The 13,536-nt window shown below is 37.7% G+C and overlaps 1 protein-coding gene across 1 annotated transcript in view; it reads right to left on the reverse strand.

The window, feature by feature from the left end:
• Window positions 1-6,011: 6,011 nt before the first annotated feature.
• LOC139758435 (uncharacterized) overlaps window positions 6,012-13,536 on the reverse strand; it is a 36,782-nt gene continuing 29,257 nt past the window's right edge. The window contains exon 5 of the mRNA XM_071679839.1: window positions 6,012-6,700. Within this exon, the coding sequence (XP_071535940.1) occupies window positions 6,439-6,700 (262 nt within the window). The 3' untranslated portion in view covers window positions 6,012-6,438. The remainder of the gene's footprint in view (window positions 6,701-13,536) is intronic.

Raw genomic sequence — 13,536 nt, forward strand, 5'->3', positions numbered from 1 at the left:
GTTAAAAAAATACAAGGAGGGGAGGATTTCTGGCCCCCCGCTCCCGTCCCCTCTAGTCGCTTTCTACGACACGCGAGGAATGCGTGGGAAGTATTCTTTCACCCCTATCCCCAGGGATAATATACATATATATATATACACATACACACACATACACACACACACGCACATATACACACACACACACATACATATATATACATGTGAAAAATGTAAGAAACAATTTAGAAAACTGAAACTTCCACCTTGAAATGAAATGAAAAAATGAATGTCACATAATGGTTCAACCTCTGGCTATGGAAAGGAAATGTTTAATTTATTTACACAAACGTCAATAGTTACCCATGTCAATCTAGATTTTACTTTCTTACACTATATCACATACTCCCACCACTCATGTTTCAGGAGTAGTGCAACTCCTTCCCTTGCTCTTGTCCTTTCACTAATCCCTGACTTTACTCCCAAGACATTCCCAAACCACTCTCCCCTTGTACCCTTGAGCTTCGTTTCACTAAGAGCCAAAACATCCAGGTTCCTTTCCTCAAACATACTACCTATCTATCCTTTCTCATCTTGGTTACATCCACACGTATTCAGACACCCCAATCTGAGCCTACGAGGAGGATGAGCACTCCCCGCGTGACTCCTTCTTCTGTTTCCCATTTTATAAAGTTAAAATACAAGGAGGGGAGGGTTTCCAGCTCCCCGCTCCCGTCCCCTTTAGTCGCCATCTACGACACGTGAGGAATGCGTGGGAAGTATTCTTTTTTCCCTATCCCTAGGGATAAAATTTTTATTTTAAATAATATTCATTTTTTAAATCATATCATTTGAAAATAAGTTAGACTTCATAAAGCTAGTTTTTTTTTTTTTGACAATCCTGAACACTGTGATTTCAAATTATTGTAAGCAAGCAGTTTCTCAGGGAGACCAATCCACGTATCAGGTTAACTACTCCATAGTGTGTTTTACTATAGCACTCTTTATTATGTTTAACAAAAATATGTTATTTTGGATTTGATATAGGTTAATATATTGGTAATGTTAACACAATAACAAAATTATTAGTTATATCATATGAGGAACTTTACCACTTACAACGAGTTGATTATGGTAAAGTATGGGAAATGCATATCATTATATTTGTCTACAGTGAATAAAAATCATCTATACTCGGTTAGGACATTTAAGTAGTTGGTTATACTGACAAGATTCTTCATGTACTTCCTTATTATGTATAAAGCAGTAAAATTCTTGTTACCTTCTGTCACTTTCCTTAAATTTCAAGTTTTGAGAACTTGCATGGTGAAACATCCTTTATACTGTCACGCAACTAAATATCAATAACTTCTAACAACAAAGTATAATATGTGTAATTACCACACATCTCTCTTACCCTTTCATTACTTACCCGATGAAGCCATCTCACGCCACATATTGTCCTCCAAAATTTCATTTCCAACACATCCACCCACCCCCACCCCTGCACAAGCCTATCTATAGCCCATGCCTTGCAAATATATAGCATTGCTGGATCCACTATTCCTACAAATATTCCCATTTTTGCTTTCTGAGATAATGTTCTCGCCTTATACACATTCTTCAGCGCTCCCAGAACCTTCGCCCCCTACTCCACCCTATGACTCACTTCCGCTTCCATGGTTCCACTCCCAGATATCTAAAACACTTCACTTCTTCCAGCTTTTCTCCATTCAAACTTGCCTCCCAATTAACTTGTCCCTCAACCCTACTGAACCTAATAACCTTGCTCTTATTCACATTTACTCTCTGCTTTCTTCTTTCACACGCTTTACCTAACTTGGTCACCAACCTCTGCAATTTCTCACCCGAATCAGCTACCACCACTGTATCATCAGCAAACAGCTGACTCACTTCCCAAGCCCTCTCATCGACAACAGACTGCATACATGCCCCTCTCTCCAAAACTTGCATTCATCTCCTAACTACCCCGTCTGTAAACATATTAAACAACCATGGAGGCATCATGCACCCCTGCCTCAAACTGACATTCACAGGGAACCAATCACTTTTCTCTCTTCCTACTCGTACACATGCCATGGATCCTTGGTAAAAACTTTACACTGCTTCTAGCAATTTACCTACCACACCATATACTTGAAACCTTCCAGAAAGCATCTCTATCAACCCTATCACATGCCTTCCATAGATGCATAAATGCTACATGCCAATCCATCTGTTTATATATATATATATATATATATATATATATATATATATATATATATATATATATATATATATATATATATATACCAGGAGAGACTGAGTACAGAATGGAAGAAGGTGAGAACAAAGGACGTAGGGGGAGTGGGGGAGGATTGGGATATATTTAGGGAAGCAGTGATGGCTTGTGCAAAAGATGCTTGTGGCATGAGAAGCGTGGGAGGTGTGCAGATTAGAAAGGGTAGTATGTGGTGGGATGAAGAAGTAAGATTATTAGTGAAAGAGAACAGAGGCATTTGGACGAGTTTTGCAGGGAAATAATGCAAATGACTGGGAGATGTATAAAAGAAAGAGGCAGAAGGTCAAGAGAAAGGTGCAAGAGGTAAAAAAGAGGGCAAGTGAGAGTTAGGGTGAGAGAGTATCATTAAATTTTAGGGAGAATAAAAAGATGTTTTGGAAGGAGGTAAATAAAGTGCGTAAGACAAGGGAACAAATGGGAACATCAGTGAAGGGGGCAAAGGGGGAGGTGATAAGTGGTGATGTGAGAAGGAGATGGAGTGAGTATTTTGAAGGTTTGTTGAATGTGATAGAGTGGCAGATATAGGGTGTTTTAGTCAAGGTGGTGTGCAAAGTGAGAGGGTTAAGGAGAATGATTTGGTAAACAAAGAAGAGGTAGTAAAAGCTTTGCGGAAGATGAAAGCCGACAAGGCAGTGGGTTTGGATGGTATTGCAGTGGAATTTATTAAAAAAAGGGGGGATGCCTGTATTGTTGACTGTTTGGTAAGATTATTCAATATATGTATGACTCATTGTGAGGTGCCTGAGGATTGGCGGAATGCTTGCATAGTGCCATTGTACAAAGACAAAGGGGATAAAAGTTCCAGAGGTATAAGTTTGATGAGTATTCCTGGGAAATTATATAGGAGGGTATCGATTGAGAGGGTGAAGGCATGTACAGAGCAGTGTGGTTTCAGAAGTGATAGAGGATGTGTGGATCAGGTGTTTGCTTTGAAAAATGTGAGAAATACTTAGAAAACTTAGAAAAGCAAATGGATTTGTATGTAGCATTTATGGATCTCGAGAAGGCATATGATAGAGTTCATAGAGATGCTTTGTGGAAGGTATTAAGAATATATGGTGTGGGAGGCAAATTGCTAGAAGCAGTGAAAAGTTTTTATCGAGGATGTAAGGCATGTGTACGTGTAGGAAGAGAGGACAGTGAATGTCAGTTTGCGGCAGGGGTGCGTGATGTCTCCATGGTTGTTTAACTTGTTTTTGGATGGGGTTGTTAGGGAGGTGAATGCAAGAGTTTTGGAAAGAGGGGCAAGTATGCAGTCTGTTGTGGATGTGAGAGCTTGGGAAGTGAGTCAGTTGTTGTTCGCTGATGATACAGAGCTGGTGGGGATTCGGGTGAGAAACTAGAGAAGCTGGTGACTGAGTTTGGTAAAGTGTGTGAAAGAAGAGAGCTGAAAGTAAATGTGAATAAGAGCAAGGTTATTAGGTACAGTAGGGTTGAGGGACAAGTCACTTGGGAGGTAAGTTTGAATGGAGAAAAACTGGAGGAAGTGAAGTCTTTTAGATATCTGGGAGTGGATTTGGCAGCGGATGGAACCATGGAAGCGGAAGTGAATCATAGGGTGGGGGAGGGGGCGAAAGTTCTGGGAGCGTTGAAAAATGTGTGGAAGGCGAGACCATTATCTTGGAAAGCAAAAATGGGTATGATTGAAGGAATAGTGGTTCCAACAATGTTATATGGTTGCGCGGCATGGGCTATAGATACAGATTTATGTGGAGGAGGGTGGATGCGTTGAAAATGAGATGTGTGAGGACAATATGTGGTGTAAGGTGGTTTGATCAAGTAAGTAATGAAAGGGTAAAAGAGATGTGTGGTAATAAAAAGAGTGTGGTTGAGAGAGCAGAAGAGGGTGTTTTGAAATGGTTTGGTCACACGGACAGAATGAGTGAGGAAAGATTGACAAAGAGGATATATGTTTCAGAGGTGGAGGGAACGAGAAGTGGGAGACCAAAATGGAGGTGGAAAGATGGAGTGAAAAAGATTTTGAGTGATCGGGGCCTGAACATGCAGGAGGGTGTAAGGCATGCAAGGAATAGAGTGAATCGGAACGATGTGGTATACCGGGGTCGACTTGCTGTCAATGGATTGAACCAGGCATGTGAAGCGTCTGGGGTAAACCATGGAAAGTTCTATGGGGCCTGAATGTGGAAAGGGAGCTGTGGTTTCGGTGCATTATACATGACAGCTAGAGACTGAGTGTGAATGAATGTGGCCTTTGTTGTCTTTTCCTAGCGCTACCTAGCACAGATGCGGGGAGAGGGGGTTGTTATTTCATGTGTGGCGGAGTGGCGATGGGAATAAGGGCAGACACTATGAAGTATGTACATGTGTATATATGTATATGTCTCTGTGTGTAAGTGTGTATATATATCTTTCTTTCAAACTATTCGCCATTTCCCGCGTTATCAAGGTAGCGTTAAGAACAGAGGACTGGGCCTCTGAGGGAATATCCTCACCTGACCCCCTTCTCTGTTCCTTCTTTTGGAAAATCAAAAAAAAAAAAAGAGGGGAGGATTTCCAGCTCCCCGCTCCCTCCCCTTTTAGTCGCCTTCTACGACAAGCAGGGAATACGTGTGAAGTTTTCTTTCTCCCCCATCCCCAGGGATATATATATATATATATATATATATATATATATATATATATATATATATATATATATATATATATATATGAAGTATGAAGTCTGTTGTGGATGAGAGAGCTTGAGAAGTGAGTCAGTTGTTGTTCGCTGATGATACAGCGCTGGTGGCTGATTCATGTGAGAAACTGTAGAAGCTGGTGACTGAGTTTGGTAAAGTGTGTGAAGGAAGAAAGTTAAGAGTAAATGTGAATAAGAGCAAGGTTATTAGGTACAGTAGGGTGGAGGGTCAAGTCAATTGGGAGGTAAGTTTGAATGGAAAAAAACTGGAGGAAGTAAAGTGTTTTAGATATCTGGAAGTGGATGTGGCAGCGGACGGAACCATGGAAGCGGAAGTGGATCATAGGGTGGGGGAGGGGGCGAAAATCCTGGGAGCATTGAAGAATGTGTGAAAGTCGAGAACATTATCTCGGAAAGCAAAAATGGGTATGTTTGAAGGAATAGTGGTTCCAACAATGTTGTATGGTTGCGAGGCGTGGGCTATGGATAGAGTTGGGCGCAGGAGGATGGATGTGCTGGAAATGAGATGTTTGAGGACAATGTGTGGTGTGAGGTGGTTTGATCGAGTAAGTAACGTAAGGGTAAGAGAGATGTGTAAAATAAAAAGAGCGTGGTTGAGAGAGCAGAAGAGGATGTTTTGAAATGGTTTGGGCACATGGAGAGAATGAGTGAGGAAAGATTAACCAAGAGGATATATGTGTCGGAGGTGGAGGGAACAAGGAGAAGAGGGAGACCAAATTGGAGGTGGAAAGATGGAGTGAAAAAGATTTTGTGTGATCGGGGCCTGAACATGTAGGAGGGTGAAAGGAGGGCAAGGAATAGAGTGAATGTGGTATACCGGGGTTGACGTGCTGTCAGTGGATTGAATCAGGGCATGTGAAGGGTCTGGGGTAAACCATGGAAAGCTGTGTAGGTATGTATATTTGCGTGTGTGGACGTATGTATATACAGGTGTATGGGGGTGGGTTGGGCCATTTCTTTCGTCTGTTTCCTTGCGCTACCTCGCAAACGCGGGAGACAGCGACAAAGCAAAAATAAAGTATATATATATATATATATATATATATATATATATATATATATATATATATATATATATATATATATATATATACGTTGAGATGTATAGGTATGTATATTTGCGTGTGTGGACGTGTATGTATATACATGTGTATGTGGGTGGGTTGGGCTATCCTTTCGTCTGTTTCCTTGTGCTACCTCGCTAACGCGGGAGACAGCGACAAGGTATAATAATCCTGGCTGTTGGAGGTTTGTATGTTCCATGAAGGTGCGCGTTTCTATGCACTATGTTTGTGTGTATATATATATATATATACTGGGAAGAAAGATGATTATCCTAGCAGTACAGAATAATCATTGGTAATATAAATGCTTACTAAGAAAATAATGACTGAAACATCTTAAGTGTTTAAAATACTAAATGCCTTCTGGAAGTATAACACAATTGGTCGATACGAGAGAGTATCATTTTCACTGCCTGATACCTGGCACTTCTTTAATAACGTTGACTGGTTGCTGTTGTTCTGCTAGGCTCCGTCTTGAAGGAGAACTCCGACCCTTTATAATCTGTTGGTTTATATTGTGTGTTTGTGTAATGTATCTCTGGCATGTTGAGCTGCTTGGTCCAGTGGTTGGTCCAGTAAAGTTCCCCGGGTGGTGGTCGCATCTTTTCTACCTCGCGACACACAAAGACACAGTAGATGAGAGAGCCAAAGAGCACCATGAAGCCGAAGATGAGCATGCACAAACCAATGTACCTGTTGGAACATTGTTAACAATATTGCATAAGTTGGAGTATTCCTGAGAAATTGTTGGAACATTGTTAACAATATTGCATAAGTTGGAGTATTCCTGGGAAATTGTTGGAACATTGTTAACAATAATGCATAAGTTGGAGTATTCCTGAGAAATTGTTGGAACATTGTTAACAATATTGCATAAGTTGGAGTATTCCTGAGAAATTGTTGGAACATTGTTAACAATATTGCATAAGTTGGAGTATTCCTGGGAAATTGTTGGAACATTGTTAACAATATTGCATAAGTTGGAGTATTCCTGGGAGATTATATGGGAGGGTATTGATTGAGAAGGTAAACACATGTACGGATTGGGGAAGAGCAATGTGGTTTCAGGAGTGGTAGAGGATGTGTGGATCAGGTGAGGCAAAACAAAGAAATAAGGAAAAAGAGGAAAACTTGAAGTAGGAGCTAATTGATGAGAAGTGATGAAAGACTCAATTATCAATACTGCTACATGTTTTATACATAAAACAAACTTGTAACAATGAACAAAGAGCCAGATTTTTATATGTAAATTACAGCTAATTTTCATATTTAAGTTAAAACTAATACTTAGTTGCAAATTAGAATTATGTCAATCAAAGCAGTAATTTTTTATGTAAATTGAATATGACCAATTTTTATATGTAACCTACAATAGTGATTTATATATAGATTAGAACTCATTTCTTATATGTAAATCATGTTACTTTCAAATGTAGATTAGAACTAATTTTTACATGTAAATTAGAAGAGTAATTTTTATATGTAAATGTGAACTAATTTTTATATATAAATTAGAATTTATCCAAATGAGGAGGTTCCATGACTGTGATGATCCTTAGCCTTAGTTCAGTTGTCCTGCTCGAGTGTGTAAGGTTAAGCCACCCACTTCACACAGGCAGCACACACGTACACATCAGTTTAATTGTACATTATTTGTAAAGTTTACGAGGCTCAGTAATCCATTATATTACTAATGACATTATTTGTTATAGTAAAGCCAGACAGTAAGTATGTTACATCCTTCAATATAATGTTCAAGTGCACTCCTTTCTCCCACAACACATATTCATCATTGTCTTTACAAAGTATTCCATATTACCACCCAATTTTGTCTTTTAGTATTGACAAAGCCCAGTTATATCATTTTAATATTCATGATAACCAGCTCTTATTGATATTTTATTATCATACCACTTTATACTGTAGTGATGTCCTTTATATTTCATTATCATACCACTTTATACTGTTGTGATGTTCTTTATATTTCATTATCATACCACTTTATACTGTTGTGATGTTCTTTATATTTCATTATCATACCACTTTATACTGTTGTGATGTTCTTTATATTTCATTATCATACCACTTTATACTGCTGTGATGTTCTTTATATTTCATTATCATACCACTTTATACTGTTGTGATGTTATTTATATTTTATCATACCACTTTATACTGTTGTGATGTTCTTTATATTTCATTATCATACCACTTTATACTGTTGTGATGTTCTTTATATTTCATTATCATACCACTTTATACTGCTGTGATGTTCTTTATATTTCATTATCATACCACTTTATACTGTTGTGATGTTCTTTATATTTCATTATCATACCACTTTATACTGTTGTGATGTTATTCATATTTTATCATACCACTTTATACTGTTGTGATGTTCTTTATATTTTATTATCATACCACTTTATTTTGTTCTGATGTTCTTCATATTTTATCATACCACTTTATACTGCTGTGATGTTCTTTATTATGATACCGCTTTATACTGTTGTGATGTTCATATTTTCTTATCATACCACTATGATATGGTGTGGGATGCAAGTTGTTAGAAGCAGTGAAAAGATTTTATAGGGGATGTAAGGCATGTGTACGTGTAGGAAGAGAGGAAAGTGATTGGTTCTCAGCGAATGTACGTTTACGGCAGGGGTGTGTGATGTCTCCATGGTTGTTTAATTTGTTTATGGATGGGGTTGTTAGGGAGGTGAATGCAAGAGTTTTGGAAAGAGGGGCAAGTATGCAGTCTGTTGGGGATGAGAGAGCTTGGGAAGTGAGTCAGTTGTTGTTCGCTGATGATACAGAGCTGGTGGCTGATTCATGTGAGAAACTGCAGAAGCTGGTGACTGAGTTTGGTAAAGTGTGTGAAAGAAGAAAGCTGAGAGTAAATCTGAATATGAGCAAGGTTATTACGTACAGTAGGGTTGAGGGTCAAGTCAATTGGGAGGTAAGTTTGAATGGAGAAAAACTGGAGGAAGTGAAGTGTTTTAGATATCAGGGAGTGGATTTGGCAGCGATGGAACCATGGAAGCGGAAGTGAATCATAGGGTGGGGGAGGGGGCGAAAATTCTGGGAGCGTTGAATAATGCGTGGAAGTCGAGAACATTACCTCGAAAAGCAAAAATGGGTATGTTTGAAGGAATGGTGGTTCCTACAATGTTATATGGTTGCGAGGCGTGGGCTATGGATAGAGTTGTGGGGAGGAGGGTGGATGTGCTGGAAATGAGATGTTTGAGGACAATATGTGGTGTGAGGTGGTTTGATCGAGTAAGTAATAATAGGGTAAGAGAGATGTGTGGTAATAAAAAGAGCGTGGTTGAGAGAGCAGAAGAGGGTGTTTTGAAATGGTTTGGTCACATGGAGAGAATGAGTGAGGAAAGATTGACCAAGAGGATATATGTGTCGGAGGTGGAGGGAACAAGGAGAAGTGGGAGACCAAATTGGAGGTGGAAAGATGGAGTGAAAAAGATTTTAAGTGATCGGGGCCTAAATATGCAGGAGGGTGAAAGGCGTGCAAGGAATAGAGTGAATTGGAACGATGTGGTATACCGGGGTCGACGTGCTGTCAATGGATTGAACCAAGGCATGTGAAGCGTCTGGGGTAAACCATGGAAAGTTCTGTGGGGCCTGGATATGGAAAGGGAGCTGTGGTTTCGGTGCATTATTACATGACATCTAGAGACTGAGTGTGAACGAATATGGCCTTTGTTGTCTTTTCCTAGCGCTACCTCGCACTCATGAGGGGGTAGGGGGTTGTCATTGCATGTGTGGCGAGGTGGCGATGGGAATGAATAAAGGCGACAGTATGAATTATGTACATGTGTATACATGTATATGTCTGTGTGTATATATATATGTATACGTTGAGATGTATAGGTATGTATATTTGCGTGTGTGGACGTGTATGTATATACATGTGTATGTGGGTGGGTTGGGCTATTTTTTCGTCTGTTTCCTTGCGCTACCTCGCTAACGTGGGAGACAGCGACAAAGCAGAATAAATATAACCACTAAATTCTGTTGTGATGTTCTTTATATTGTATTATCATACCACTTCATACTGTTGTGATGTTCTTTAAATGTTATTATACTCTTGTGATGTTTGTTACATTTTATTATCATACCAGTTTATACTGCTGTGATGGCCTTTATCATACCACTTTATACTGTTGTGATGTTCTTTATATTTTATAATATCACTTTATACTGTTGTGATGTTCTTTGTCATTATACCACTTTATACTGTTGTGATGTTCTTTATATTTTATAATCATGCTACTTTATACTATTGTGATGTTCTTTATCATCATAACGCTTTATTCTATTGTGATGTTCTTTATCATAACGCTTTATTCTGTTGTGATGTTCTTTATCATCATATTGCTTTATTCTGTTGTGATGTTCTTTATTATCATACTTTATACTGTTGTGATGATCTTTATATTTTATCAAACCACTTTATACTGTTGTGATGTTCTTTATATTTCATTTTCATACTTTATTTTTTTGTGATGTTCTTTATATTTTATTATCATACCACTCTATACTGTTATGTTCTTTATTATAATACCACTTTATATTGTTGTGATGTTCTTTATTATTTTATTATTATACCACTTTATACTGTTGTGATGTTCATTATTATCATACCACTTTATACTGTTGTGATGTTCTTTATATTTTATTATCATACCTTTTCATACTGTTGTGATGTTCTGTTTTATCATACCACTCTATACTGTTGTGATGTTCTTTATATTTTATCATATCACTTTATACTGTGTTGTTCTTTATTATCATACCACTTTATACTGTTATGATGTTCTTTATAATTTATCATACCTTCTCATACTGTTGTGATGTTCTTATATTCCATCATCATAACACTTAATACTGTCTATGAGTAGACAACTATGAGCAGACAACAGGAGAACCAATGTTAACTATGAGCAGGCAGTAGGAGAACCAATGTTAACTATGAGCAGACAACAGGAGAACCAATGTTAACTATGAGCAGGCAGTAGGAGAACCAATGTTAACTATGAGCAGACAACAGGAGAACCAATGTTAACTATGAGCAGGCAGTAGGAGAACCAATGTTAACTATGAGCAGACAACAGGAGAACCAATGTTAACTGTGAGCAGACAACAGGAGAACCAATGTTAACTATGAGCAGACAACAGGAGAACCAATGTTAACTATGAGCAGACAACAGGAGAACCAATGTTAACTATGAGCAGGCAGTAGGAGAACCAATGTTAACTATGAGCAGACAACAGGAGAACCAATGTTAACTATGAGCAGACAACAGGAGAATCAATGTTAACTATGAGCAGGCAGTAGGAGAACCAATGTTAACTATGAGCAGACAACAGGAGAACCAATGTTAACTATGAGCAGACAACAGGAGAACCAATGTTAACTATGAGCAGGCAGTAGGAGAACCAATGTTAACTATGAGTAGACAACAGGAGAACCAATGTTAACTATGAGCAGGCAGTAGGAGAACCAATGTTAACTATGAGCAGACAACAGGAGAACCAATGTTAACTGTGAGCAGACAACAGGAGAACCAATGTTAACTATGAGCAGACAACAGGAGAACCAATGTTAACTATGAGCAGACAACAGGAGAACCAATGTTAACTATGAGCAGGCAGTAGGAGAACCAATGTTAACTATGAGCAGGCAGTAGGAGAACCAATGTTAACTATGAGCAGACAACAGGAGAACCAATGTTAACTATGAGCAGACAACAGGAGAACCAATGTTAACTATGAGCAGACAACAGGAGAACCAATGTTAACTATGAGCAGGCAGTAGGAGAACCAATGTTAACTATGAGTAGACAACAGGAGAACCAATGTTAACTATGAGCAGGCAGTAGGAGAACCAATGTTAACTATGAGCAGACAACAGGAGAACCAATGTTAACTGTGAGCAGACAACAGGAGAACCAATGTTAACTATGAGCAGACAACAGGAGAACCAATGTTAACTATGAGCAGACAACAGGAGAACCAATGTTAACTATGAGCAGACAACAGGAGAACCAATGTTAACTATAAGTAGACAACAGGATCTTATACTTGGCAAGACTCATAGGTGATGATGGTGGTAACATTACACTAATGGATGTCTCTAAAATAACAAGAGGAGTGAAATGAGATTTATGATATGGAGAAATGAATATTGTCACAAGAAATGTGTTAGTCTGAGTCAAGAGTGTCCACAACACTTGTTATTACCGAGATACAAAAGATTATAAAAGTGAACTCTGAAAATGATATGTTACTAAGTGACACTACATGTGTTACATTAGTTAGAAATGTTACATCATTGTGGGTACCTACATGTGTTACATTAGTTAGAAATGTTACATGCTTGTGGGTACCTACATGTGTTACATTAGTTAGAAATGTTACATCATTGTGGTTATCTACACGTGTTACATTAGTTAGAAAAGCTATGGCACAACATGAGTATGTATGAGAGGAATGAGATAATAGATCTTTATGAAGGTAACTATGACACAAAGTGAAGACCCTTGTAAGAGAGAACTTTATGATGAGGCTATAGTGAAGAGAAGATGTTAAAGAACATCACAACAGTATAAAGTGATATGATGATAAAGAACATCACAACAGTATAAAGTGGTATGATGATAAAGAACATCACAACAGTATAAAGTGATATGATGATAAAGAACATCACAACAGTATAAAGTGATATGATGATAAAGAACATCACAACAGTATAAAGTGGTATGATAATATAATATAAAAAACATCACATCAGTATAAAGTGGTATGATAATATGATATAAAGAACATCACAACAGTATAAAGTGGTATGATAACAAAATGTAACAATCACAAAAGTATAATAAAATGTAAAGAACATCACAACAGTATAAAGTGGTATGATAATATGATATAAAGAACATCACATCAGTATAAAGTGGTATGATAATATGATATAAAGAACATCACGTCAGTATAAAGTGGTATGATAATATGATATAAAGAACATCACAACAGTATAAAGTGGTATGATAATAAAATATAAACATCACAACAGTATAAAGTGGTATGATAATAAAATATAGAGAATATCAAACCAGTATAAAGTATGATAATAAAGAACATCACAATAGTATAGAATGGTTATTTATTTATTTATACTTTGTCGCTGTTTCGACAAGGAAACAGATGAAAAAATGGCCCATACTCGTCTACACACGCACATATACATACCTATACATCTCAACGTATATATATATATATATATATATATATATATATATATATATATATATATATATATATATATATATATATATATATATATATGGTAAAGTGTGTGGAAGAAGAAAGTTAAGAGTAAGTGTGAATAAGAGCAAGGTTATTAGGTACAGTAGGGTTGAGGGTCAAGTCAATTGGGAGGTGAGTTTGAATGGAGAAAAACTGGAGGAAGTAAGTGTTTTAGATATCTGGGAGTGGATCTGGCAGCG

The sequence above is a fragment of the Panulirus ornatus genome, chromosome 30 (genome assembly GCF_036320965.1).
Source record: "Panulirus ornatus isolate Po-2019 chromosome 30, ASM3632096v1, whole genome shotgun sequence".
Lineage (NCBI taxonomy): Eukaryota > Metazoa > Arthropoda > Malacostraca > Decapoda > Palinuridae > Panulirus > Panulirus ornatus.